General features: G+C 38.1%; 1 protein-coding gene across 7 annotated transcripts in view; it reads right to left on the bottom strand.

The window, feature by feature from the left end:
• Window positions 1-27499, bottom strand: part of LOC139755074 (uncharacterized) — a 72844-nt gene that overhangs the window by 41807 nt on the left and 3538 nt on the right. For 4 of the 7 annotated variants that reach the window (XM_071673146.1, XM_071673149.1, XM_071673143.1 and 1 more), the window contains exon 2: window positions 17108-17191. In XM_071673146.1, coding sequence (XP_071529247.1) covers window positions 17108-17191 — 84 coding nt within the window. Of the gene's footprint in view, window positions 1-4838; window positions 4963-17107; window positions 17192-23608; window positions 23876-27499 lie in introns of those variants that run through there. The other 3 variants (XM_071673148.1, XM_071673144.1, XM_071673150.1) reach the window with 3 other exon arrangements.

The raw sequence follows: 27499 nt of genomic DNA, 5'->3' as shown, positions 1-27499 counted from the left end.
GGCCTGAACATGCAGGAGGGTGAAAGGCGGGCAAGGAATAGAGTGAACTGGATCGATGTGGTATACCGGGGTTGACATGCTGTCAGTGGATTGAATCAGGGCATGTGAAGCGTCTGGGGTAAACCATGGAAAGTTGTGTGGGGCCTGGATGTGGAAAGGGAGCTGTGGTTTCGGGCATTATTGCATGACAGCTAGAGACTGAGTGTGAACGAATGGGGCCTTTGTTCTCTTTTCCTAGCGCTACCTCGCACACATGAGGGGGGAGGGGGATGGTATTCCATGTGTGGCGAGGTGGCAATGGGAATGAATAAAGGCAGATTGTGTGAATTGTGTGCATGGGTATATATGTATGTGTCTGTGAGTGTATATATATGTGTACATTGAGATGTATGGGTATGTATATTTGCATGTGTGGACGTGTGTGTATATACATGTGTATGGGGGTGGGTTGGGCTATTTCTTTCATCTGTTTCCTTGCGCTACCTCGCAAACGCAGGAGACAGCGACAAAGCAAAATAAAAATAAAAAAATTTCTAATATATACATGCAATAAGCTAAATAGACTCGGGCAATAGAAACTGACGATGCTGTTCCTTTGTATTCTTACGCTCCCAAACCTCTCAATATTTTCACCTTCCAATGCTCTAACAGCACTTCAATAAGGAATTCATTTCTTACTGCAGACTGAAAACAAGGCCTTTCAGTTTTTTGCCTGTTTATTATGATGCATCTCCCATAACTCCTTGTGTGTAAAAGATATATCAAACATTCCCAGTAACTCTGAAGTTTTCAAAGTCATTGCAGACTTTCTTACCATGACTTTGATTGCCCTAAAATGGAAGGTTCGTGCACAGTTCAACATTTTCAGTAAGTGGTTCAAAATGCGACTCTTAGTTTTATCATCTGAGTACAGGACACAGAGAGTGCATCCAACCACTTTCTTTCTGAGAAAAGTAATGTCATCTAACATCATTCCATCATGTTTTACATTTTCCTTGCAACCAATCCCCACACAATGAATAGCTGAGTTGATAATGGACTAAATGCCCCAGCCAGGATTCAAACCTATACAAGCAACTGTCAGCAAAGCATCAGTGCAACTCGCTACTATCTCAATCAATGCTCTCCCATACAACTTACCAGATATACTTTACTAATGTAAATGTTACACCTTTTACATTGGCACCATATAGACACTCTGCCAATCCTCAGACACCTCCCCTTTGGCTATACACACACTGAAAATCCTACTTAACCAGTCAACAACAATGCCACTCTCTTTCTTGATTAATTCAATTCCAATCCCATCCATGCCAGATGCTGTGTTCAAATTCAATTTATGCAAGGTATTCACTACCTCTTCTCATTTCACCAAACCATTTACCATGATTAACTTACTTTACATATCTTCACATCCTAAACACACCACATCTACAACCATATCTTCTACATTCAGTGCCCCAAAATACTCCATTTCTTCATTGCCTGTTATCACCTCCCATCTGCTCCCTTCACTGATGCTCCCACAGGTTCTCTTGATCTTCTTGCACTATTCACCTGCCAAGATATTTTCTAATTCTCGCTAACGTTTGCTGATACCCTCTTAAACCAACTCTCGTTTTCCCTCATTTTCAAGCCCAGCACCTTCCTCTTGACCTCCAGCCACTCTGTCCTGTACATTTTACCTCACCCAATCACTTGCACTAAACTGCAGGTGATGCCTATCAATATCTAACAAACAATTTTACTTCCTTATTCCAACTCTTAAAACCCTTTCTCATGCTCACATCTCACTTTCCACATGTCAGACACTTCTCTTGCACAAGAAAGCATTCCTTACTTAAATATCTTCCGTTCCTCACCCATTTCCCCACTTTTGTTTATTCTCATCTGCCTTTTTTCACTCAACCTCACCTGGTATCTCCTCATTATAAATCTCTCTTCTAAGTTCGCTAACACACACCACACTCTTTCCACCCATATCATTTCCTCTTTTGTTGAAGCCTCTATAAACCGTCACCCTTGCCTCCATCAAGAAATGATCAGGTATCCCACACAAGAGTTTCTAGCATTCAGTTCATACATATGCTCTTCTCATTATAATACTTGACAACAGCCAAGTCACAGCTCTTGTTATTCTTAACTCTAAATTTTCCTGTGGTGTTAGTTCTCCCCTAAGATCATCATCTATAGGGCTTCTACAACATTATGGAAATTGGCCACATCCATCAGGTGCGGCCATAAATCAATGAGTATGTCATGTGGTGTATATGTCTGTAGAAGATGAGTGCAAAACAACTGAGAAGCGACTTTCAATGTCTTTGGTATGGGGGTTGCATCTTGGGCATGAGGGGCCTCATGATATTTTGCGTCTCTCTGTAGTGTCAGTGTGTTAGGTGGTGTATATATGCATACGAGAAAGTTTAGATATTCATAGGCAGGTGGCTCCTCCTCCCTCCTTCTCTATCCCACAATTTCTTTCCCTCAGACAAGAATTGATTGGGGAGATTAGAGGAATGGGTGATGTTAAATCCTATGAAGTTCTGCATATTCTCCTCTCATGCAATTTACTAATGAAAAGAACATTTATAAAAGGTACAAGACTTCATCATATCTGTTTCTTAAAAAGATTTTGATGGTCTCTGCCTGTCGAAATACAATGGAGTGTTTAATCTTATGCACCAATTTCTTTTTTTTATGCTTGACCACTGTTTCCTGCATTAGCAAAGTAGTGCCAGGAAAAATACAAAGACACACCCATTCATGCACACCAAAACCACAGCACCCTTTCCACCTCCAAGCACCACTGATGGAAGGAGTAATCCTCCAGGCACCCCAGGCACCAGTGGAGGAGGGTTGTCCATTTCCACATCTGTGTATACAATTACTTTACATTTTTTTATCATTTTCTGTCCTAGTTCTCACTATATAGAATTGTATGGATATCTAGTAAAATCTTGGTATTGAAATATGCATTAACTACATAAGTTATATACTAATTTTTCATGTAAAGCCCTGATGAACACTATCTAGTGCATAATTCCACCAGGGACCAACATTTGTCCTGAAACCAATAAAAAAAATAATTCTGCTAGCTCTGGTTATGTTCCTATTGGCCAACATTTGATTAGATTCTTTTTTAATGCGTACATACACTACCTCCATTTACTTACAAACCTCACAGAGATCTAACATTTCAAAGCCCCAGACCACCATGCCAGTGGTGGACTCAATGTTCTACCCATATTTCCAAGGTATCCTGGTTTTGAACCAAGAAATCCTACAGTACATTATGTCCACACTTATCACGCACAACATGGATTACTATGCAGATCACACAAATTATCCATCTCTATTGCTCATTTTTTTTTTTGCTTATCCTGACATAAGTACACTAAAGTTTCACAACTATACACCAGCAATTTCTTTTTTTAGATTATTTCATTGCATGAATTATAGTGGTGCTCTCTAATTTTTCTTCTGTGCATGATGCCATCTTTCAAATTCAACTTCCCTTCTATTGTTCTTATCAAACTTGACTCCAAGTATGCAAACTCATCCACAACTTCTAACTTTTCATTCTTCACCTAGCAAAGTTCACCTTCTGTTACCAGCATTCTCCCAGACTTATCTAACTCATTTTCACTCTTTACACATACCTCTCTTCTACTCATATGCACCCCCTTCCAGGTGAGTTTGTTCTTTCCTTTCAAATTTTGATTTGCTATCTTGCTAAATCATCATCTGGTTTACTTTACTGACTGATACCATTATTTCAAATCTTTTACCCAGGACTTCATATTCTATACTCTTTGTCTTCTAAACATCACTGTTTTCTAGCACATCTTGCTCCTCTTTCTAACCCTTTTCTTTCCCCACTTCCAACTTTTTCTAATCTTCCCACAATGAGGCATCTCTCTTGCCACACCCTATCAATGAAGTACCACACTTTTACCCTGCAGCCTCCAATAAAGCTGCTAAATTGCCGACAAACCACTCCACCTCACCCTGAACAGTTTCAGATCCCGAGTTTTCCTTATAATTTATCCTGAAAGGTATGCTGCACCCTAATTTTCATTACCACTTGTATATGTTACAAGTTTTCAAAGTAAATATATTATAGCTATCACTGTAATGAGCTCAAGTGATAAGCTGGTAACCCTTCTCTAAATACATCAAAATGTATCTATATTTCTGATGCAAGTTTTCCATGAGAAGAATCATCAAATTTGCTTTTTTCTTCTTCAAGGAATGACTGTTCTCATGGCACACAGTACTGCTGAAGTGCTTAGCAAGGAATTCATATAAGTATATTCAACAATCAAGAACCAAGTTAAAACTTGAAGCAGAGCTTTGGTATTGTAAAACAGGAACATGACTGCTTGATGTATCTCATGTTTGCCTGTACATTTGTGCATTCTTTGTATTTTTGAAGGGATCAAACTTACTAAGTTCACAAGTAGTGATGAATTCAACATCCATCAGTCATGCAGGGCGAGATCAATCATTTATTTCATTTCAAGAAGCTCTATGAGCATACTTTAGAAATATAATCTGTATTAACACCTCAACTACAACATTTAATCCTTTTCACTTCATCAAATCAAATTGTCATTTAATCAACTTTTTAACAATTTCTGGCCTTGTTCATGCTCACAAGTGACAGCAGAACATGTCTGATCTCATCTTGCAACCTGTTCAAGATGAGACTGGTGTTGGGTTGCCAGCAGAGTGAAACTTGTGGAGGTGCCAACTTAAGGTGGTGCCATAGTTGGTGGTAATCTAATTGTAGGTTATTGTTGCAATGATGTTGTTGGAGGTAGATGTCCTGGTCTTACTTTTAGTGGTGTTGTTGATGGTGTGGAGTTGCTTTGAGCGACACAGCATCTATGGCGAACAGGGACTCCAGACGGACCTCAAGGAGGTCAAGTCAGGCCAGACTATGATGAATAGCGGGAACACCTAGAAGGGAGACACACAGTAGTAAACGGAGTTTAGACTGGTCGCTGAATGGAAGGCACAAGTGTGAGCTCCAGAAAGGAATATGGTGAATACAGAAATCTGTTGCAACATTCTATGTGAACCATGGAAGAATTGGTTTCATGGTGTTAGGGATTACTGGAAAGCATAGGGTTACAGCATGAGCTATGGATGGTCCTTTCAATAGTAAAAATATAAAAACTAAACAGCCAGATTCAAGCTGAAGGGGAATCTTACAAGGTTCAAGCTAAATAATCTTGGTAGGCTAATGCAAGGAAGTTTGCTGAAGAGTTATGAGATAGTTAACTGGCTGGAGGTTAGAAACTGCCATGCAAGGAATGGTTGTTAATTTCAACAAATAAAAAAGAATAAAAGATTTTTGATGCCATCAAGGGCATTAATAAGAAATGGACTAGGCTGAAGGGTGCATAGTGGCTAAACATTAAGAGTAAAGTGCAGTTCATAATTTAAAGATGTGTGAGCAGACTAATACTATTATACTTAAATATAACGTAAAAGCACTATCATCAAAATGCACTGAAAAAAAATATATTGGAATTCACCAAGAAGTGATTTCAGTGGTTTGATGAGAAAGCATGAAAGACGAATGTACAAACAATACAAGATCAAATAAAGAATAGAATGTCACAAATATAGTACGTGCGAATCTTAGTAATGCATCTTACAACTGGAAAACCTCAGAGACTGAGAATGAGACACTGAAGAGTGGAGATAAATATGAAGGTGAAAGTATCTGAAAAGTTGTGAAGCAGTATTCCTCACAGTTGTGGCCTTGAGGAATGGAAAAAACGAACTGTTGCACAGTATAAAGACAAAAGGAGTAAAAATGATCCTCCTCCATACATGGTTGGCAACGTAAATGGTAGGACTGTGATTTATCAAGAATACTAAACCTCTTTTATATCAAAAATAAAGTGGAATTAGAAAGAAATAAGCTGACTAAAGATCTACCATCTTTTCATTTTGCAAAAAAAGGAGATAAAAATAGTCATGGGTGCACATATCAAAGGCTAAAAAAATATTTGACGTGTTTTCTAACAATCACAGACCCATAACTCAAAGAACAGATTGTAGGTATTGGGAAATATACAAGGTGGTACAGAGTTCCACAGTCAAACTGTAAAGAAAGAGTGATAAGACACGAACTCTGTCAATCATGGAACTGTCAATGTTCATACAATATCTGGGGGGACACTCTAAATTGCTAAGTGCTATATGACTAAGTCAGAGGAAGAGGAATGCAAGCAGCATTCATTAAGACATATACAATATAGTTCTCTTATGAAGTATCTAATTATTGTTATAAGATTTTACCCTTAAAGAAGTGTATAGCCAGGAGTAAATGGTGCTTCTAGTGAACGATTCAAAATGATTGGAAATACATCAAGGCTCCATAATGTCTCCCAGGTTGTTCAAGTGCTTTAAGTATGAAGTGTTTGCTGAAGAACTAATAAAGGGAATCAAGGATGAAAGGTACCTGGAACAGGTAAAATGCATGCATTATGTGATGACAGCTTTAGAGAAGTAAATCCAACAAAATGGAAGAGGTTTGCTTTAGGAACAATAAAATACACTGTAGTAGTCCAGGAAACCCAGTCAACTAGTGAAATTTATGTTCATTTTAGCTGTTTATTGCTCTTCTGTACATATTTTATGATTTTGTTTTGCATTCATGATCTCTACCTTAATGATGTGATGCCTTACGTACCATTGCGTAATGTTAAGCACCGAAAACATGTCTTAGTCTCTGCCGCAACATTCACCAGAATCAATGGGGATTCCATAACTGAGTTTCCAACAGTATTTCAGGAGTATTTTACCATGTCTCCATGGTTGTTTAATTTGTTTATGGATGGGGTTGTTAGGGAGGTGAATGCAAGTGTTTTGGAGAGAGGGGCAAGTATGCAGTCTGTTCTGGGTGAGAAGGCTTGGGAAGCAAGTCAGTTATTGTTCGCTGATGATACAGCACTGGTGCCTGATTTGGGTGAGAAACTGCAGAAGTTGGTGACTGAATTTGGTAAAGTGTGCGAAAGAATAAAGCTGAGAGGAAATGTGAATAAGAGCAAGGTCATTAGGTTCAGTAGGGTTGAGGGACAAGTTAATTGGGAGGTAAGTTTGAATGAAGAAAAGCTGGAGGAAGTGAAGGGCTTTAGATATCTGAGAGTGGATTTAGCAGCAGATGGAATTATGGAAAAAGAAGAGAATCACAGGGTGGGGAGGGGGGGCAAAGGTTCTGGCAGAGCTGTAGAATGTGTGGAAGGTGAGAACATTATCACGGAGCAAAAACGGGAATGTTTAAAGGAATAGTGGTTCCAACAATGTTATGAGGATTGAGGCATGGGCTATAGGTAGGGTTGTGCAGAGGAGGGTGGATGTGTTGGAAATGAGGTGTTTGAGGACAATATGTGGTGTGAGGTGGTTTGATAGAGTAAGTAATGAAAGGGCAAGAGAGATGTGTGGTAATAAAAAGAGTGGTTGAGAGAGCAGAAGAGGGTGTATTGAAATGGTTTGGTCACATGGAGTGAATGAGTAAGGAAAGATTGACAAAGAGAATATATGTGTCAGAGGTAGAGGGAACAAGGAGAAGCACAAGACCAAATTGGAGGTGGAAGGATGGAGTGAAAAAGATTTTGAGCGATCAGGGCCTGCCTGAACATACAGAAGGGTGAAAAGCATGCAAGGAATGGGGTGAATTGGAAGGATGTGGTATACCGGGGTGGACATGCTGTCAATGGATTGAACTAGGGTATATGAAACATCTGGGGTAACACATGGAAAGTTTTGTGGGGCCTGGATACGGAAAGGGAGCTGTGGTTTCAGTGCATTACACATGACAGCTAGAGACTGAGTGTGAACAAATGTGGCCTTTGTTGTCTTTTCCTAGTGCTACCTCTGGGGAGCAGGAGAGGGAAATGCTATTCCACGTGTGACACAGTGGCAATGGGAATGGATGAAGGCAGAAGTATGAATATGTACACGTGTAAATATGTATATGTCTGTGTACGTTGAAATGTATATGTACATGTGTGTGTGTGTGTGTGTGGGTATTTATGTATATACAAGTGTATGTGGGTGGGTTAGGCGATTCTTTCCTCTGTTTCTTTGCACTACCTCGTTAATGTGGGAGACAGCGATTAAGTATAATAAATGATACTCATCAATCCTATAGCAATCCTCTTAGATCCCTTTGTTTATGGTGACATCATACTTCCCATTGAAATGCAAGGATAGTTTCATAGCTTACTTACCAAAATCAATCTACAGGCCCCAAAACTCAAAAGGACTCATTAGTCGAATGTCTTTCCAACAACATTAAAGGTGTATTTCTTTGATGCAACTGCAATCCTCTTGGATCTCATTGTTTAGGGTGATGACATACTTCCCAACAAAACCCACAAGCAATCAATCATAACCCACTGAAATTCAAGAGGATTTATGAATCAATTGTCTCCTACAGCATTATGGGCATTTCAGCAATCCTGCTGAAAACCTCTTGGATTTTGTTTGGGAGACCCAAGTTCTGCTGCAAATGCTCTTGGCTTTTGGTGGATCATAACTCATAAAATGCATAAAGAAATAAAATGCTAACATAAGCATAAATTTGTCAAGTCAACTGGGTCTCCAAAAGCATAAATTTGTCCTTTAAAATATACAGAAACTAGTTCCTATCAACATTTCATCTCCTTACATATGCTGACACTTCAGCCACTCGTGCTACTGTTGCTTTATATATATAAATAACCTCAAAATTTACTTTGGTATTATCATATGCATCGATTAGTTTACAATCATTACTTCCCTTGGCCCATGTAGATCTGTGTCCATGCTCCTTATCATTACTGTATCAGTATCACCGAGAAATGACAAGTAATCAACGACAGGTTGTTTGAGGATTTTTCAACTTCAGCACAAACAAAAAAATATCATTCCAATTAACTCTGCATGTGAAAGGAATAACATGCAAGCCCAGTGATCTCAATCCTGTCAATAAATGATAAGATGATGACTGACAGTTTGTTCAATGATATTTTAACCTTCAATAGATAATCCATATTCTGAAAATCATAAAACTAAACAGTCATCTTTGTCAATGTCAATCTTCATCCAAACATACAATATAATTTCTTTTATACTTGACTGCAGTTTCCTGCATTAGCAAGGCAGCACAAAGAACAGACAAAGGCCACATCCACTCACACCCATTCTCTAGCTATAATGTATAATGCACCGAAACCACAACTCCCAATCCACATTCAGGCCCCACAGACCTTTCCATGGTTTATCCTGGATGCTTCACATGCCTTGGTTCAGTCCACTGATAGCATGTCAATCCCAGTATACCACATCAATCCAATTCACTTCATCTTATGCACACATTTCACCCTCCTAAAGGTTCAGGCCCTTTGCTGAAAATCTTTTTCCCTTCATCCTTCCATCTCCATGTGTGTTTTCCCACTCTCCTTGTTCTTGCCATTTCTGACACATATATCCTCTGTCAACTTTTTTCACTCATTCTCTTTATGTCCAACCACTTCAGCACATTCTTCAGTTTTCTCAGCCACACTTTTTATCACCACATCTCTCTCACCCTTTTATTACGTACTCTATCAAACCACTTCACACTATATATTGTCCTCAAATATATTTCCAATACATCCACCCTCTTCTACACAGCCTTATATACAGCCCATGCCTCACATCCATATAATACTACTGGGACTTCTATTCCTTCAAATATAATCATTTTTGCCCTCCAGATAACATTCTATCTTCCCACAAAATTTGTCTTGACTAAGGAGACTAATTTCTGGACTATGGTACACAACACAAAAAACATACCAAGTAGATCTATCAAATTATAGCAGCTAGATCTAACCATCAGACAAATAAGAAAGAAGAGTGACCTGACCACAAACTAAGTTTTCAAACCAGAATGATGATGTAGACAATAAACTTCTAAAGTTGCACAGATAGGACATTCATAAGACATATACTGAAAATAAACAAGAAACTCGTTTTAAAAAGAAATAATGACAAAGGTTTTAGTGTAAAAGAGGTGGATGAAAGAAATAAACAGGGGACTGTGGAAAATATGAACTGCATACAGAAATCTAAATGTTCATGTGACAGTAAAGAATGTTCAAGAATTGGGGCCCCATGAATTTAAAATTCCCTTCCCTGTAGTACACGATATAAAATGAAATTAAGCAAGAATATTGTACTGAAATACATGAAAATGCTTTTATAGGACAACAGTGTGGACAAATGGAACAAAATGACAGTATATAGAAATTTAAATTGTATGATTGCAGTATGTATGTATGTATGGTTCATGGTGAAGTGCCTGAGGACTGGCAGAATGCATGCATAGTGCCATTGTACATAGGCAAAGGAATTATGGAGAGTGTTTAAATTACAAAGGTACAAGTTTGTTTGGCATTCCTGGGAAATTATATGGGAGGGTATTGATTGAGAGGGTAAAGGCATGTACAGAGCATCAGGTTGGCAAAAGGCAGTGTGGTTTCAGAAGTGAAAGAGGATGTGTGGATCAGGCGTTTCCTTTGAAGAATGTATGCGAGAAATACTTAGAAAAACTCATGGATTTGTATGTAGCATTTATGGATCTGGAGAAGGCATATGATAGACTTGAGAGAGAGATGCTCTGTTGAAGGCATTAAGAGTATATGGTGGGGGAGGTAAGCTGCTAGAAGCAGTGAAAAGTTTTCATCAAGGATGTAAGGCATGTGTACAAGTATGAAGAGAGGAAAGCGATTGGTTCCCAGTGAATGTCGGTTTGCGGTAGGGGTGCATGATGTCTCCATGGTTGTTTGATTTGTTTATGGATGGGGTGGTTAGGGAAGTGCTATTTCATGTGTGGTGGGAATGAATAAAGGCAGCATGTATGAATAAGTACATGTGTATATATGTATGTGTGTGTATGTATATGTATGTATACATTGAAATATTTTTTGTTTTTTTTTCAAACTATTCGCCATTTCCCGCGTTAGCAAGGTAGCGTTAAGAACAGAGGACTGGGCCTTTGAGGGAATATCCTCACCTGGCCCCTTTCTCTGTTCCTTCTTTTGGAAAATTAAAAAGAAAAAATGATGAGAGGGGAGGATTTCCAGCCCTCCGCTCCCTCCCCTTTTAGTCGCCTTCTACGACACGCAGGGAACACGTGGGAAGTATTCTTTCTCCCATCCCCAGTATAGGTATGTATATGTGTGTGTGAGGGCATTTATGTATATACATGTGTATGTGGGTGGGTTGGGCCATTCTTTTGTCTATTTCCTTGCGCTACCTCTCTAACGCGGGAGACAGCGACAAAGTATAACACGTAAATAAATAAATATGATTGCTGATAATGTTCATGAAAAGGGATCCTTAAAAAGTGAGAGACTCCCTTCCCATTTAGTGCAAACGCGTAATTTTACACACAGAAATACACATGCACACAACAAATATGGTACTGGAAGTAAGAGAGACAAGATACTGGGATAAGCTAGAGGCCTTAAATCTTATCATCATAATCACCATAACCTTTAATTCTTAAAAAACAATGATGATTCAAGCTGTGGACAGTTCTTCCTGAAATGTAGGAATAGTACAACATGACATGAAATTAACAAAAATCTTAGGATGTAAGTAAGTTCTTGTATAGTATTAGAGTCATGGGTGAATGAAAACTGAATGAAGACATGGTAAATGCAGACAGCACAGAAAAATTTAAAAATATGTATGATAGTAGAGAATGTTCAAGGGATGGGCCCCATGACTGTGAAACTCCCTCCACATAAAGTACATTTAGTTAATTACAGCAATCTTAGACAATGACAGTGTCTAAAAAAAATAGTCTATATAGGCCACCTAAACATAACTGAAAAATAACAAAAGAGTAAAGTCAACCTTAAATACATGTCATTGCATCTAGGTCACAGATACATATATTTTTTGAACTTTGGCAAGGTTATGAATCAATACTATCGATAAAAATAAATTCTATTAATTCTACCTGATATACAGGACATACAGGATACATTTCGCTCAAAAAGACAGACAGTGGTACTTGTGGTAAAAGAATAAATTCTTCCAATACCAGGTGCATCTAAGCATCTCTCTAATCAACCTGAATAACTATCCACAAATTACAATTATATGCTTATTAAAGTTCAATCTTTATTAGTGAAACCACTTAAACTGTCATTGGAAATACAATACACTTAAGACACGTAACATATATAGTAAGCAACAGCAAAGTCAAGTCTTAAAGATAAGAAAATCTTAACTACTGTACTACTCAACTGTAAACAAAATACTTTTGAAGAATCTGTCTTAATGACAATCCTGACAGACCTACACAAGATATAGCCAACTTACAAAACAAGTAAACTGATACCTCACCTTACATATATCCTCCAACAGTTCTGAAGGTCTTCTAAACCATAGAGCTTAATCTAACACCAAGCCATTGTGTTTCTTCTCAATTTAAGCTGCTTAGACCAATGCCCATAGGCTTAATCATCACATCCTGGCATGTATGTTTCATAAGAACTCATATGATAAATGTAGATTTTGAAGGATAAAAAAAAACTCGCTCTATAAGCATAGGCATTTAGACACGTGTTAGGAATACATCCATTAAAGCTGTGTTCAGCTTCAATCAGTAAGCAGGCAACAGTCTAAACCCACCATTAATGAGCAATACAAAGGTATTAACAGCTAATGCTATCTGAAATGGGTCCATTCTTAGCCAATAAACAACTGCCACCAAGATGATGTCATCCAACATTCCTCCCAGCAATCACTCAAAGCTCACTGCATTTTGATCATGGATGTCATACCAACCACCACAAAGGGTAAGAGGATAAATTCTTTTGTGCAATAAGGTGGAGAAGGCTGGGGACAATGAAAAAAAAATGGAAAAAGTTGACAAACACTACCTCAGAGTGAAAACATTTTTCATCCTTCAAAACCTACATTTCTTGCATTTGCCATCATTTCTACAAGCAGTGGTGATATAACCATTTCAAGTAAGAGGCTTACAGAAAACCCTTAATATAAGATCAGTCTCACTGCAAGGATCCTGCAGTAATGAATAGGAGAAATTCTGGAAACATTTTCCTTGAGCAAGAATTCCTAGAATGACTGGTAAAGTCCATCACATCAACATCAAGAACTAAGGTACAGTAATGTCCATCACATCAATATAAAAACCAGGGTACCAACTGATGAAGGTGGAAGAAGGTTGTCAAACATCTTACCGATTCCCTTTAATGAAACATTCTTAAAGAAAGATAAGGTAGGGGCCACCTTTACACAACACTTAAGTTGAACTCAGGTTGGACCAACAATAGGTGATCAAGATCAATGTAAGAAATGAGAAACAATCATGACCCCATGACATCGTAAGACACTGCCATCTGTTGTGCATCACTGTTCTTAACACAAATCATGTTACCACTCTAATGTTTGACTACTTGGCACTTACTAGTCAAGTTTTCAGAAAAGGTTCTTAATAAATTTTTCAAACTTTGTTTTTCTCCTACAAAGTACATTACATCACTTAAAAAAAAAATTGAAGTTCAATACAAATTTGTATTACCTTTTTCAAGTAAAATCCTTGGTATGAAACTAAAGGGCATGGATATTTTCCTACCACAGAAAGTGATCCAGAGTGGCTGGCTATGTTTTCACTTGCTATAATGTAACATTACAAAATTCTTTCCCTATCATCTTGACTCTTCCCAATCACTTAATACTTTCACAAAAAAAATTTACTTTTTGGTGTGCTGAACCTCAAGGTCTATTGCAAGCTTCCAAAAAAAAAATTCCCATTTTCAAAACTGTAGCCATCTCCTGACATGTCTGCATGATAAAACTTACATACATACATACACAGGGCATGTGAAGCAGCCAGGGAAAAATAAGGAAAGGCATGTGGGGCCTGGTTAAGGATTAAGACTGTGGTTTTGGTACATTACAAATGACAGCTACAGAATGGATTTGAGTGAGGCCCTTCTCAGTCTGTTCCTGGCACTAACTCAATGATGTGAGAATCTGCCAACAACCATGAAAAAAAATACAGTATATATATTCATTGAGGGAAATTTCACCAAGCATGTATTAGACCAACTTTGGATCTCATCCAAGTCCCCTTGCAGGCGAATGCATTTTTCCCCTTTTTACTTTTCTCATCTACATATTCAAGAAATAGTCCAGTACTTACAGCAAATCATTTAAACAAATTGAGAAAAGATGAGCAATGGTCCCATGCAACTGTGACATCAACCTATTTAGAGTAGGCTTCCCTGACATGGATCCTTTGTTCCTTTCCACTTTCTATCCATGAAAGCAGTCTCCCATATCCTTGCACAAGTTTCAATATTTTTGCCAGCCTCCTATGTGGTACAAAGACCAATGCTTCCTAAAAGAAATCTAACCAAACTTTTGTTTAAAACTGCACTTACATCTGCAGAAATCCAACCAGCCTTTTGCTTAAAACAGAACTTAATCTCTCACAGAAATCTAAATTGTTACACATAACCTCTTCTCCCTAACACAAGAGTTCTTTCTCACTTAGGTAGTTTCTCCTATGCTGAAAGCCATTCATCTGCTTTCTGATTACTTTTCCCAGTATTTTACAAACCAGACTTGTCAGGGAGCCTAATATACAGTTTAGTACCTCTGGGACCTTACCTTGAGCAGTCTTCAGGGGTCCTCTATTCACACTGCCCAAGCTTGGTACAAGCCAATGGGTTGGGTCATTGGTCAGTCAAGCTTTTGGAAGCCACAGCCCTCAGCCCCATTCAGCACCCACAGCCTCTTAAACTTCACAGTGCATTCCATCATGTTTCCAATGGTTGCAGGCATGGTTTTAAAGTCTCTAACCCCAATGTTCAAGGTGTTTTCATTTTGTGCATATTGGATTTCACACATAGTATTTCTATTTATATCATATTCAGTCTTCAATGTCTGTTGCCAGTAGGAAGTTGTTTCTGAAATATAATTAGGGGACCATACTTTCTAGGATATCACAGGCATAGAAGATATACCTCTCCTGTTTGTCCTGCAAGTACAGCCTCTGATTTTAGCTATCCCCAGTAATTCTTTGTTTTCATCATGTTAATGTGGGCCATGGAAGACCACAGATCACTTTCTGATTTTGCCTGCATGTTAAAATAAATGTCAGAACACAGCAATATTCTTTTTGTAAAAAACCAACTCCTTAAAAAGTGCCATCACTGACATTTTTCGTCATCTTGAAAGTCCAGAGGATCCATCATACCATCCTTCTAGCAGAGGCAAGTTGTTTTTTGTTTTGTTTCCAGAAAACCCGGATATTAGACAATATTACCCAACAATATTCTATATCATCTAAATGGTTTACAAGAGTGACTGTCCGTGTGGTATACTGTGCTGTTTTTTCTTTCCTTGTTTTCCTTGTACTGGGGGAGCCAAAATCTATTCCCAGTGAAATGGATGTTGTTCTCGGTGGTTTAGTGGAAAACTCCATTTACATCTCATTCTAGCCTTTCAGCATCCTCAACAGATGCGATTTTCATACTTATTCTAGCATTATCTGCAAGGATGGACATGAATCTGTGACTCATGTTCACTTCAATGACAAATATAATAAGAACATGAGGGGTGCAAGTTCAGTTTATTAGGAAATGAGGTTTATGATGCGAGGGCACTGGGAGTAGCCTAGTTTACAACTACTGTATGTATTTGTGCATACAGTAAACCTTTGATTTAATGGACCTGATATAACAGATTTCAGGTTTAACAGACTAGGCAAATAATACATTAGTATTTTTTATTACTATTACTTTATTTTGCTTTGTCGCTGTCTCCCGCTGTCTCAAATGCCACACCATGCACATTTCATATCTCATTTGTTTTAAGTAGCGTGGAGTATACTTGCTTTGCTTGTCTCAGTTTAACCAAAGCTATCATGCAGTCAGGCTGCATACAGAAATTTTGCAACTATCAAAAAATAATTTTGCAATCCTTACAATTCAAAATGGCCTTAAGTGACAGGAGTTAAAAGTAAGCATGTGAATGGTATTTTGCATAAAAAAATGGCACATATGCATTACATTCCATTCAATGGACTTTTGGCATTAACAGACACACCCTCCCCCAAGTTACTCCATTAAATCAAGGGTTTTACTGTAGTTCAGTCTCATGCATAAGCTGACCCCCCTAACCTCCAGCCAAAAAGCCTCAGTTGTTTCATTCATCTTGTGTGTGTTACCCAAGTTTTTTGAGGGATAACACAGGCATACTGGTACCTAGCCAATGCCCTTATTCTTCCGCTACACCCAACATAATGTGGTATCATTGTGGATATGTTGTATCTTACACTCTAACCGATCATCTTTACAGATGAACATATGCAATACAAGCCAATTATATATAAGTACTCATTCAACAGTAGGAATATAATCAAAGACCATATACACTTTCATTCACATGTTCTCAATGAACAAATATAAACAGTATTGTCAGATATCAAATATCAGATTTCAGATTTACCAAAAGTCTTGTTTTTATACCTTGCATAAAAAAACAAATGGTCACTCATTAAAGATCATTCTGTTAAGTTTTAGTATTACTTTTCATTAAAGATCATTTTGTTAAGTTTTAGTATTACTTTTGCGCTCTAAGCAATAAAATACATTTCTGATATTTCTACAACTGTTCACTTTGAAATATAGAGATAATGCTCTGTCTCATTCTCATGAAATAAAGTGGGTCACTGCACTTACCTAGTATCTATATCTTAACCACTCAAAATTATTCCTTGTGTATAGAGGAACGTCTTGTATAATAATGTCATAAAAATTCAACCTATACACAAGTACATAGGTATGTGTTGTGATCAGTTAAAAAGTTGTTATACAGATATATATCAATCTTCCAATCTTTACAGATATTCGCATTTTATGTGCTATGACACCATGGTCACATTTAACAACAGCATTTGAAAACATGTGTAAATCACATCAGCCTTTACTTTGTTCTCATGCAGCACAGTACCTCACATGAAAACATATCATACCCAGTACATTTCGAACTGAAAGAACTTCTGTCACAACTGCACCTTTTTCTTCCTGTGAACTTTCTTGTTCAATTTTCGCACCTCTGCTAGTACATGATCGACCCGTTTGTCTCTTGAGGCCATGATCTAGAATAAAAAGAAAGGTCCATTTCAATTTAACCAAGTAAATCAGCAATACCAATAAAATTAACAATTATGAAATTAGTGTGCATTTTGCATACAAAAATTTTCAAAGCATATGATGCAGCATTGTTGTCCTTACTTAATACAGGATAATATACTTCATATGCAGAGCCATGACACTGATAAAAAATGCAAAAATTCACACACATTTGGCTAAATAAGGATTCTTTTATAACACAAGAACATTCAGGTATAATGACTTCTAAACTCTAAAACACAAAACTTCATTTTCCCAATCAAACTTTAATTGCTACACCTAATCACTGTCAGGTTATCCAAGGTCTTATGAAAATATATGATAATATTCAGAAAGTTATGTAAAACAAATCCCTCTTCAAAATGAATCAAGTTCAAAATTCAAAGTTGTGTATGGATCTTCTCTGTCAGCACAATTTTTGTTCACCGTTCATGCTGTGACTTCAAATACGACAGTCGGTATCTTTCCTTAAAAAAAGAAAGACTAATACTCGGCCAAATTTTACAGTTAACATACATCATATGCTTTGAGGAATTCTCAATAAATCTTACTTCTGAACAAAGTGAATGCAGGCTGTGAAGGAAATCAGATACAACATTATTCTAACCTGGAGAATTCAAGTGCTCTTTAGTTTTATCACTGGCTTTGCTTTCCCTATACTGAGTGAAGGTTTTGAAAGCTGTAAACCTTTTCTCTGAGGTGGTGTCCCATGAGTATGAAATTCATTCCTTAGGCTAACACCTCCAAACCATGATTTCCAGCAAGGAAAGCCTAGCCTTCATCACCTAACTACTTATGCATGACCACAGCTGCTCACTTACTCCAGGCACCCTTAGCCAATCAGCAATCACCGCCAGCCTTATGTGATCTTCCGGCATTAAAGATCACAATTTGCAGGTCACACATGAGAAACTAAAGGTGATCACAGTAACTAGAGAAAAGGTTAGAAAAAAAAAGAGGGGGGAGGGAGAGAGAGAGAGAAGGGCAGGGTTGGAGAAATAGGGTAAAAATGCCTACTAAACACTGCCTTGGAGAGAAAAGGTTTTTCAGTTTTCAAAACCCTCCTTTATCTCTTTTGTGGCCTACCTAAGAGCATGAAAGCACACACAAAGGTTTGAATTTTTTGGAGGGGATAAGATTAAACCCAAAAGTGAAATTAATGCCTTCAATGGCAAGTCAGAGACATACTAGAATATGACTCCTAATGAAGGGAATCCTAACAGGACACAGGGTTTATCCTCCATATCTTAACTTTGGTGATGCCTAATGAAAGCAGGTGTGCCAGAGATGCTTATTCTTTGATTTTATCCAATGAAAGGTTTCAGAGGAAGACCAAGGTAAAAGTCACCTTTTTTAACATGTTTTACTGTACAGCCAGGCCAAGCAAAAAAAAAAAATCTTAATTCAAGTCAAACTATTTCTCACTGAAAGGGATTCAAGGTTCCAGGATGCATGAACAAATGATCTCCACAATAATCTAAGAAAGCTCACTCGGCATGAGGCATGAAGCTTTCTCAAAAAATTCTTCCAAAAGTGAATGAACAAGAAGGCTATTTCTACATTTAATCCTTAAATTGTGGCTACTGGAAAAGCTAATTACCAATGTATGCACAATAGAGAAGAAAAAATCTTAAAAACACATCTGTACAAGATTAAAATCATGCATGCAGAAGTATGAAAAATGAAACATCAAATCCTATTTCTAATCTTTTGTTTTGCTATGGTGGACCATTGATTTTTATAAATCTAACACTTGGTGAGCAATTTAAAACAATGGCACAGAATTCTTGTCTTGGGTGATACTGTAATTGCACAGAATAACTCCACATCACTATCAGATTTGAATATTGACATTAAGTTATGCAATGGTAATGCAGTAATTAGGAAAATATAATAACAGTTGCAGAATATGATTTAATCATCTAACCGAGCCACATCAAATAAGGCAATAGTAGCATATCGGGGAAAGTGCAAGAATTAATGTAAATGTAAGTATAAAGTCAACAATAAAAAAAACCTGTAAACCCCCATGTATTTTCAAAGATGCACGATTTGGGTCTATTGTAGGTACAAGAATTTGATGCTTTTAGGGATAATCATCATACATCTGATCACTGATACTAGTGTCTCTAACAGTATGAGCATCAGCAACCTGTCCCAGTGTACCTCAAGCTATCTTTGGGAAGGATGTTCATTCTCTTCTCCTCCTGGCTGCCACTTCATTTTGAGAATTTCACTTCGGAGCACCGCATTTCTTCTACCTGCGCTTCTAGATGGTCAAACCCTTACCTTTCTAAGGGGGAGAAATCCTGAAATCTTGAAAATGTAGGTACACAAGAGATTCCTAGGTGCATGAGCACTAAGAACGCACAATCTGGCAACTGCTTGTCAGCACTCATGGTCTCCCTGACAAAATCATTCTATCACCAAAACCTATCCCTGGTCACCCAAGGAAGACTTCTAGATCTACAGATAACCTACGACAAGAAGTATCAAAGCATCTCCAACTGCAATAAAACTTAAGCCACGTATTGCCTTTGAAAATAAAGGGGAGTGAACACGGTATGTTTGCAGACTCTGTTCACTTATTTTTTTTTTTTTTTTTTTGTCGCTGTCTCCCGCGTTTGCGAGGTTCACTTATACACTTGTAAATAAAATTCAAAAAATCACATCTCGCCCAACCCACTAAACTGTCAAGATTTACCTCAATTTTCACTATTATAGTCAAAATGTACAAGTCACACTTATGAAAATACATTGCCACAATAGTGTAGTATTTCAACAAACAGAGCAACTGGTCATGCAATCCCCAATGGGAGACTAACATCACTTGTATATACATTCTATGATTCTTTCCAGCTCTTAGGTGAGGTTTTTAAAGATGCTCTGGATATTCCACAAGTACATTACCTGCTTTTACGTTAATCCATTCCCCCAACATATACTACACATTGCCTTCCCTAATATCATTCAATATCATATAATGCCCCTTACCATGCTCCCAACCATTAATGCATTCTCTAAACACTAAACTAGCATTCAATACTAATAGCAGAGTAATTGCTAAAAGTCCAGTTTAGCTCTGCATAACAATAAGCTTTGGGTACTATCCATCTAGAAAGATAGAAAAGTCCAGTTTTAGCTATGCATCACTATCATATTTGGATACTGAGTGACTTAACTCTGCAATGCTACACATCTGCAAGGCATGATTCAATGTACTGCATTTCACTGCATGTAAGAAATGAGGCAACACGTAAGATCATGTACAACAATAATTACTAAGAAATTAACTAGCATTAAAGAAAAAGTAATACACTTGTAAAAATTCAATAGGACATATGGAAACCTCAACTAAACTCCTTAAGATTTATCTAAATGTTTAATATTCTCGAAATAAATCAGTCACACTAAGTGGTCATGAAATCCCCAACAGAACAGCTTAATGTTGATCCATAACAGATATTAACATAATGAAGGCCCTGTAGTCCCTCTAAGCTAGACCTGCAGATGGCTTCAGGGCCAACACAGAGTGTAGGACTAACTTAGCTTGCTTTGCTCATTTCTTGCTTCACTCTTATGTGAAGGAAGTTACAAGAAATCATAGAGAATGAATCAGCCATGTGAAACAATAAAATGTAGGAGCTCTTAAAATCCCCATTTTCTCTATGCCAACTATAAGAATTCATTACCAGTTTTCTCTTTGTCACTACTTTTTCTACACATCAACAATGATTAGCATCCCCTATTTTTTGAAGAAATAACTTTCCACAAAAAGGTGAAGTTTTCATAAGTTATTATCTTAAGTATTATACTTTTATTGGTGAACCTTCAGCTACAGCAATCAACATTCTCTCAACTACTTTCCTTTGGTTTCTCTGCATTTTGGTGCTCCCTCACGCATAGTTTACTTTCTCGATGTTCCACTGCTGAAGTCACTGATGGAGCAAGTCCCCTTCCTATCCTATAAGCAGTGGTGTTCCCAAGGGTTCTGTCTGAACATTACAATACCTAATTCTTCCCTCAAACAGCTAAACAGTTAAGTTTCGTCCCCCTTTCATCTTCCTCCCTTTCAAAAACTTTTCTATCTTTTTAAGTCAGGTCTACATATACCTGTTGAGCCCTGACTAGCATCTTTTATGGTAGTTGCATCACGGGCATAAAGGGTCTTGGGATACACTGAAATGATGTTTGCATTGTAGTGAAGGGTGGTGTCCTAAGTGTAAGCGAGAAAGTATGACTTGTATTTGTTTAGGGAGTGTGGTTCCTGATGGGTATATGTCCAATGAGCTTGATTTTATGACCAAGTTAGAGGGTCAAATGTTTAGTGCTTGTCAGGTTATTTCAATATATATGTGTTTTATTAGTGTCATATCTGTTGGGAATGGGGTGATCTGCGAGTAGAGGTTACTGAAGTGTGGGGCACAGATAAGCTTTACTTCTATTTGTGGGTTGGTGGTTAGTTGCATAGTGGTTTGTTTTGGAAGGATCTTGAGATGTTGCACAGAACTGACTGCCGAGCATGTTGAGGTGGGAGTGTACTAGGATGGTCTTTGTTTTATTGTGAAGGTGTTGAGTGTTAATGTTTGACAGACTTTCAATAATTGCTCCAAGTGCACAACTTTGTGTGGTTTGCAGCTAGCATAGTTGCCTTTAGGAAGGTGGGCAACCTGGAACATGAAGCACAGCTTAGAGAAGACTGGGAGAATTGTCTGTATGAGAAGTTGACTATTATTCTTGTCCAAATTTAGTGTCAGTCAGTTTTTTGAAGGCATTTAGTTCATGTTGCTTTTGGGATTTTATTGGTGTACAGAGTGAATGTCATAAGCATATAACATGCTTAGAATTACTGGCGTTCTGCTCAATGGGAAATACTAAATATTCAAAATGATGGGAAGATGCGAGCTGGATTCATGTCAGCCTGGGGTAAAAAGCATGACTGAAGATTTCTGTGGTAATACAGACATTCTGTTCTAGGTCACCCACTGTTCTAATTGCGTAATGTAGCACTGTATGTTTGATGTTTCTGTGATGTCTGCATGCCATGACTGTGAGGTTGACTGCATACAAAGAAAGCTGGAGAAAGAACTGCTCCTTGGAGAACTCCTTTGCAGAATTAAAGTACTTTAGAGGTGAAGTGTCAAATACTCTGTTGATGTCTACTACCAACAGTAATATGTGGGAAGGGGGCTGTGGTTGGTTGAAACCATGAAGTTATTAATGTGCAACGTAATGGTAGTATTTGGGTAGAATTCATGTTGTGTAGGTGTAAATGGGGCCTGGTTTTTCTGTTGTGGGTGTCTCAGGGCAGCAGAGATATTAGGCTGTAGGGGAGAAAAAAAAAGAGTTGGATGGTTTGATTTGGAAACCATGTTTGTAGGTATAAAAGGTATTTTTGTCTTTCAGTTGAGTATGAAGCTGCGTTATGTAGGTGAAAATGGGTTGTGTTTTATCGTTGTGTACGTATTTCAAAGAGTTCCTATCATTCATATATAGATAGGAGGAGAAGCTATGTGGTTTGTATGGTATATATATATAAACATACACATATAATTCTTATCGCCAAGCAAAGGTTATAACTCTGTAATGCAGGTATACGTTGATTATGGTTTGCGTCTGGCATGTAGGGTGTAGTCTACAAGTTAATGACCCTACAGGAACATGTAGGGTGTAGTCTATGGGTTAATGACCCTACAGCAACATGTAGGGTGTAGTCTATAGGTTAATGACCCTACAGTAATATGTAGGGTGTAGTCTATAGGTTAATGACCCTACAGTAACATGTAGGATGTAGTCTATAGGTTAATGACCCTACAGTAGTAACAAAATCCCTATCTGTCCCCCTCCCCAGTTCTTATTTGTTAGTGAAGGCACACTAAAATTCCATAAATGAACGGACGTCATTTCCTCTTAAAGAGGAATTCTTATTTAATGTTGAATTATTTTACGGTCTCGAATAATATTGATTGGTAGAGGACCTCATACAATCAGCTCCCTCCTATGATGTACCTCTCGCCATTTCCTAGTTTACACACACACACACACACACACACACACCCACACACACACACAAAATTATTAATCATGTAAAATGTGAAAGGTTACTCTTCCCATTACATGAGACGTTCATGTTAAAATAAAATTCTTACCGAGTTTTAATCACAAGTTCCAAACATGAATACCAGAGTCCGGAAGATTCTATTGGAATGAGAAATAAACCGCTTAATGTATATATAAAAAATATAGCAAGATGACTATCTAATTATTCATATTCCCCATGCAAAGGGCAACTTTTAGGTCCCGATCGGTGATCTTCCACTTCAGATAAGGAAAACAACGTTTACTGAAATTGAGGAGGAGGAGGGATAATGTCTGACACCCACCTCCGTGTGTTGGTGCTGCTGCTGCTGGTGGTCCGTTGTTCAAGGCACGAGGTGAGGGATATTCTAGGCTTTCTCTATCGTGTTAAAAAGGGTGTGACGTGACATACATACATACACATACACACGCAACCGCAACGAAAAAAAAGGTATATAAGCTTATAATGTCACTGCCGGCCGACCACTGAGACCCGGCGTGGCTTCCAATACCGCGATCCCCCGGCGACCTCCTCCACCGGAATGGTTGCCAGGTTTCACTGGCCAGTGTCAGGTGGATCAATTCCTGTTGAAATGTTTTTTTTTCATTCTTAAACACAATTTATGGCATTTAGTTATTTCCTGGGTATGGCATATTTTTTTTTTCGCTGGTGGGAAGAAGACATGCAGTGAGGATGAATGATCTTTTTTTTTTTTGATCTTTTAAGGGGTTTCGACTCGTTCCACCTTCCCCTCTTGTACTGACCCAGTCACTTCGACTACAGGGTACAAGACCTTCATGCAAATCACCCCCAATCAATCTAATATCTTTATAATCACTATAGACCAATCGATAAGAGCAGGATTACTCTAGAGTATTAATTACTGAGCTATTCAAACATAGCACACTCTTTCTCGGTACTTCTTTGGCAAATGAAGGAATGAATACTTCTTAACCGACAGGGAAATAAAGTGTTAGTGATATCATAGCAAGTTCACTTATCATCTTTATAATGGATGGATGATATGATTTTATAATAGGCTTAAATGTAGGTATGCACCATCAGTTAACTAGCTCTCACACCCAAACAGCAATGCTCCAGCTGAACTTGGAATCCTACCCAGTTGAAGGTTGACCATGGAATTAGACTTAAACATTGAAGCAGCTTTATAAGAAAAAAGTCATCAAAAAGTAACCAAGTACAACCTAAGAATACGATGGTTAAACTTTGGATTTCTTGGTATTATTGTTTGCAGACCTCCAGTTAATCTCAATACTTTACCACAATTACCACGACGCAAAAGCAAGGGAAACGTAATATACTACAATTCATAATAACATAGGTACCACAGCATATTGAATGCAAATCAATATTTTTTTCTAAGAAGACATTTCTAAGTTCGGTATCATACCATCTGGAGTTCAGTAGATGTTCCATGTTGCAATGAAAACAATTATAAAACCTAATCTCAAATTTGACCTACATTTCATTTGATTTTAGTACTTTATAAAAGTTTATGTAATTCATCGTTGCTAAATGCTTAGTTAAAAGAAAAACATCATACCTACAATTACATTAGAAATTAACGCTACCGCGTGCATAGTCGAATGTTAATATTACAATCAAGATATACAAGATGTTTCTGAATCAAAATTCAAACTATTTTTATAGTCTTTGTTTAACATTAACTATAATAAATGGTAACTTCAGACGATTGCTTATCATAATGGTTGTTGATAAAGGTGAAATGTAGAACGTTTACGGGAATGGTGGATATAAGGACTTGTTACATTCTCAAATAAGATTTATGAATTAAATGATATATATATATATATATATATATATATATATATATATATATATATATATATATATATATATATATATAAGAAGTGTGTTAGATGTCTGGGAATAGACTTAACTGCGAATGAAACCATGGAAGCGGAAGTGAGTCACAGGGTGGAGGGGGTCGAAGGTTCTGGGAGCGAGGAAGAATGTGTGGAAGAAGAAAACGTTATCTCGGAGCAAAAATGGGTATGTTTGAAGGAATAGCGGTTGCGAGGCATGGGCTGCAGATGGAGTTGTACGGGGGAGGGTGGATGTGTTGGAAATGAAATGTTTGAGGACAATATGTGGTGTGAGGTGGTTTGTTCGAATAAGTAATGAAACGGTATGGGAGATGTGTGGTTGAGAAAGCAGAAGAGGGTGTATTGAAATGGTTTGAACACATGGAGAGAATGAGTGAGGAAAGATTGACAAAAAGGATATATGTGTCAGAGGTGGAGGAAAGGAGAAGCGGGAGACCAAATTGGAGCTGGAAGGATGGAGTGAAAAACATTTTGAGCGATCGGGGCCTGAACATGCAGGAGGGTGAAAGGCGTGCAAGGAATAGAGTGAATTGGAACGATGTGGTATACCGGGGTTGACGTGCTATCAGTGGGCTGAACCAGGGTATGTGAAGCGTCAGGGGTAAACCATGGAAAGGTCTGTGGGGCCTGGATGTGGAAAGGGACCTGTGGTTTCGGTGCATTATACATGACGGCTAGAGACTGAGTGTGAACAAATGTGGCCCTTGTTGTCTTTTCCTAGCGCTACCTCGCGCGCGAGCGGGGGGAGGGGGTTGTCATTTCATGTGTGGCGAGGTGGCGACGAGAATGAATAAAGGCAGCAAGAATTAATTATGTACATGTTTAAATATGTATATGTCTGTGTATGTATATGTATGTCTGTCTATGTATATATATGTATATGTCTATATATGTATGTATACGTTGAAATATATAGGTATGTATATGTGCGTGTGTGGACGTGTATGTATATACATGTGTATGTGGGTGGGTTGGGTCATTCTTTCGTGTTTCCTTGCGCTACCTCGCTAACGCGGGAGACAGCGACAAAGCAAAATAAAATAAGATAATATATATGTAACTTATCCCTTAACCCTGCTGAACCTAATAACCTTGCTTCTATAAAATCACACTTACTCCCAAATTTCTCCTTTAACACACTAACTCAAACTCAGTCACCAACTTCTGCAGTTTCTCACTCGAATCAGCCACAAGTAATGCATCATCAGCAAACAAGAACCGACTCACTTCTCAGGCCGTCTCATCCTCAACAGACTGCATACTTGTCCCTCTCTCCAAAACTCCTGCTTTTACCTCCCTCACCACCCCATCCATAAACAAATCACACACCCCTGCCGAAGACCGACCTCCACTGACAACCAACCACTCTTCTCTCTTCCTACTCGTACACAAGCCTTACACCCTTGATAAAATTTTCTCACTGCTTCTAGCAGCTTACCTCCCACAAAGCATCTTTATCAACCCTCTCATATGCCTTCTCCAAATCCATAAATGCCACATACAAATCCATTTTTTAAAAGTATTTCTCACACACGTTCTTAAAAGTAAACACCTGATCCACACATCCTCTAACACTGCTGAAACCACACTGCTCCTTTCCAGTCTGATGCTCTACATGCCTTCATCCTCTGAGTCAATAACCTCCCACATAATTTTCCAAGTATACTCAACAAACTTATGCCTCTGTAGTTTAAAGACTCCTCTTTATCCCCTTTGTCTTTATACAATGGCACTATACATGCATTCCTTCAATCCTCAGGCACTTCATGATCCATACATACACTGAATATCCTTACCAACCGATCAACAACACAATTATCCCCCTTTTCTTAATAAACTCTACTGCAGTACCATCCAAGTCTGCCGCCTTGCCGGATTTCACCTTCAGCATGGCTTTCACTACCTCTTCTCTTTTCACCAAACCACTCTTCCTGGCTCTCTCACTTCGCACACCACCCCAACCTAAACACCCTACATATGCCATTCCATCATCAAACACATTTAACGATCCTTCAAAATACTCACTCCATCTCCTCCTCACTTTATCACTACCCTTTTTTTCACTTCCCCTTTTATTCCCTTAACCTATGTCCCCATTTGTTCTTTTGTCTTTCTCACATTATCTATCCCCTTCCAAAACATCTTATCATTCTCTCTACAGTTTAATGATACTCTCTCAGCCCAGCTCTCATTTTCCCTTTTTCAACCCCTGCACCTTTCACTTGACCTTCTGCCGCTTTCTCCTATATATCTCCCAGTCATTTGCACTCCTTCCTTATAAGTTACTGCCCAAATGCCTCTCTTTTCTATTTCACTAACAACTTCTT

This window comes from Panulirus ornatus, chromosome 18 (genome assembly GCF_036320965.1).
Source record: "Panulirus ornatus isolate Po-2019 chromosome 18, ASM3632096v1, whole genome shotgun sequence".
Lineage (NCBI taxonomy): Eukaryota > Metazoa > Arthropoda > Malacostraca > Decapoda > Palinuridae > Panulirus > Panulirus ornatus.
This window is presented reverse-complemented; position numbering and strand designations above follow the sequence as displayed.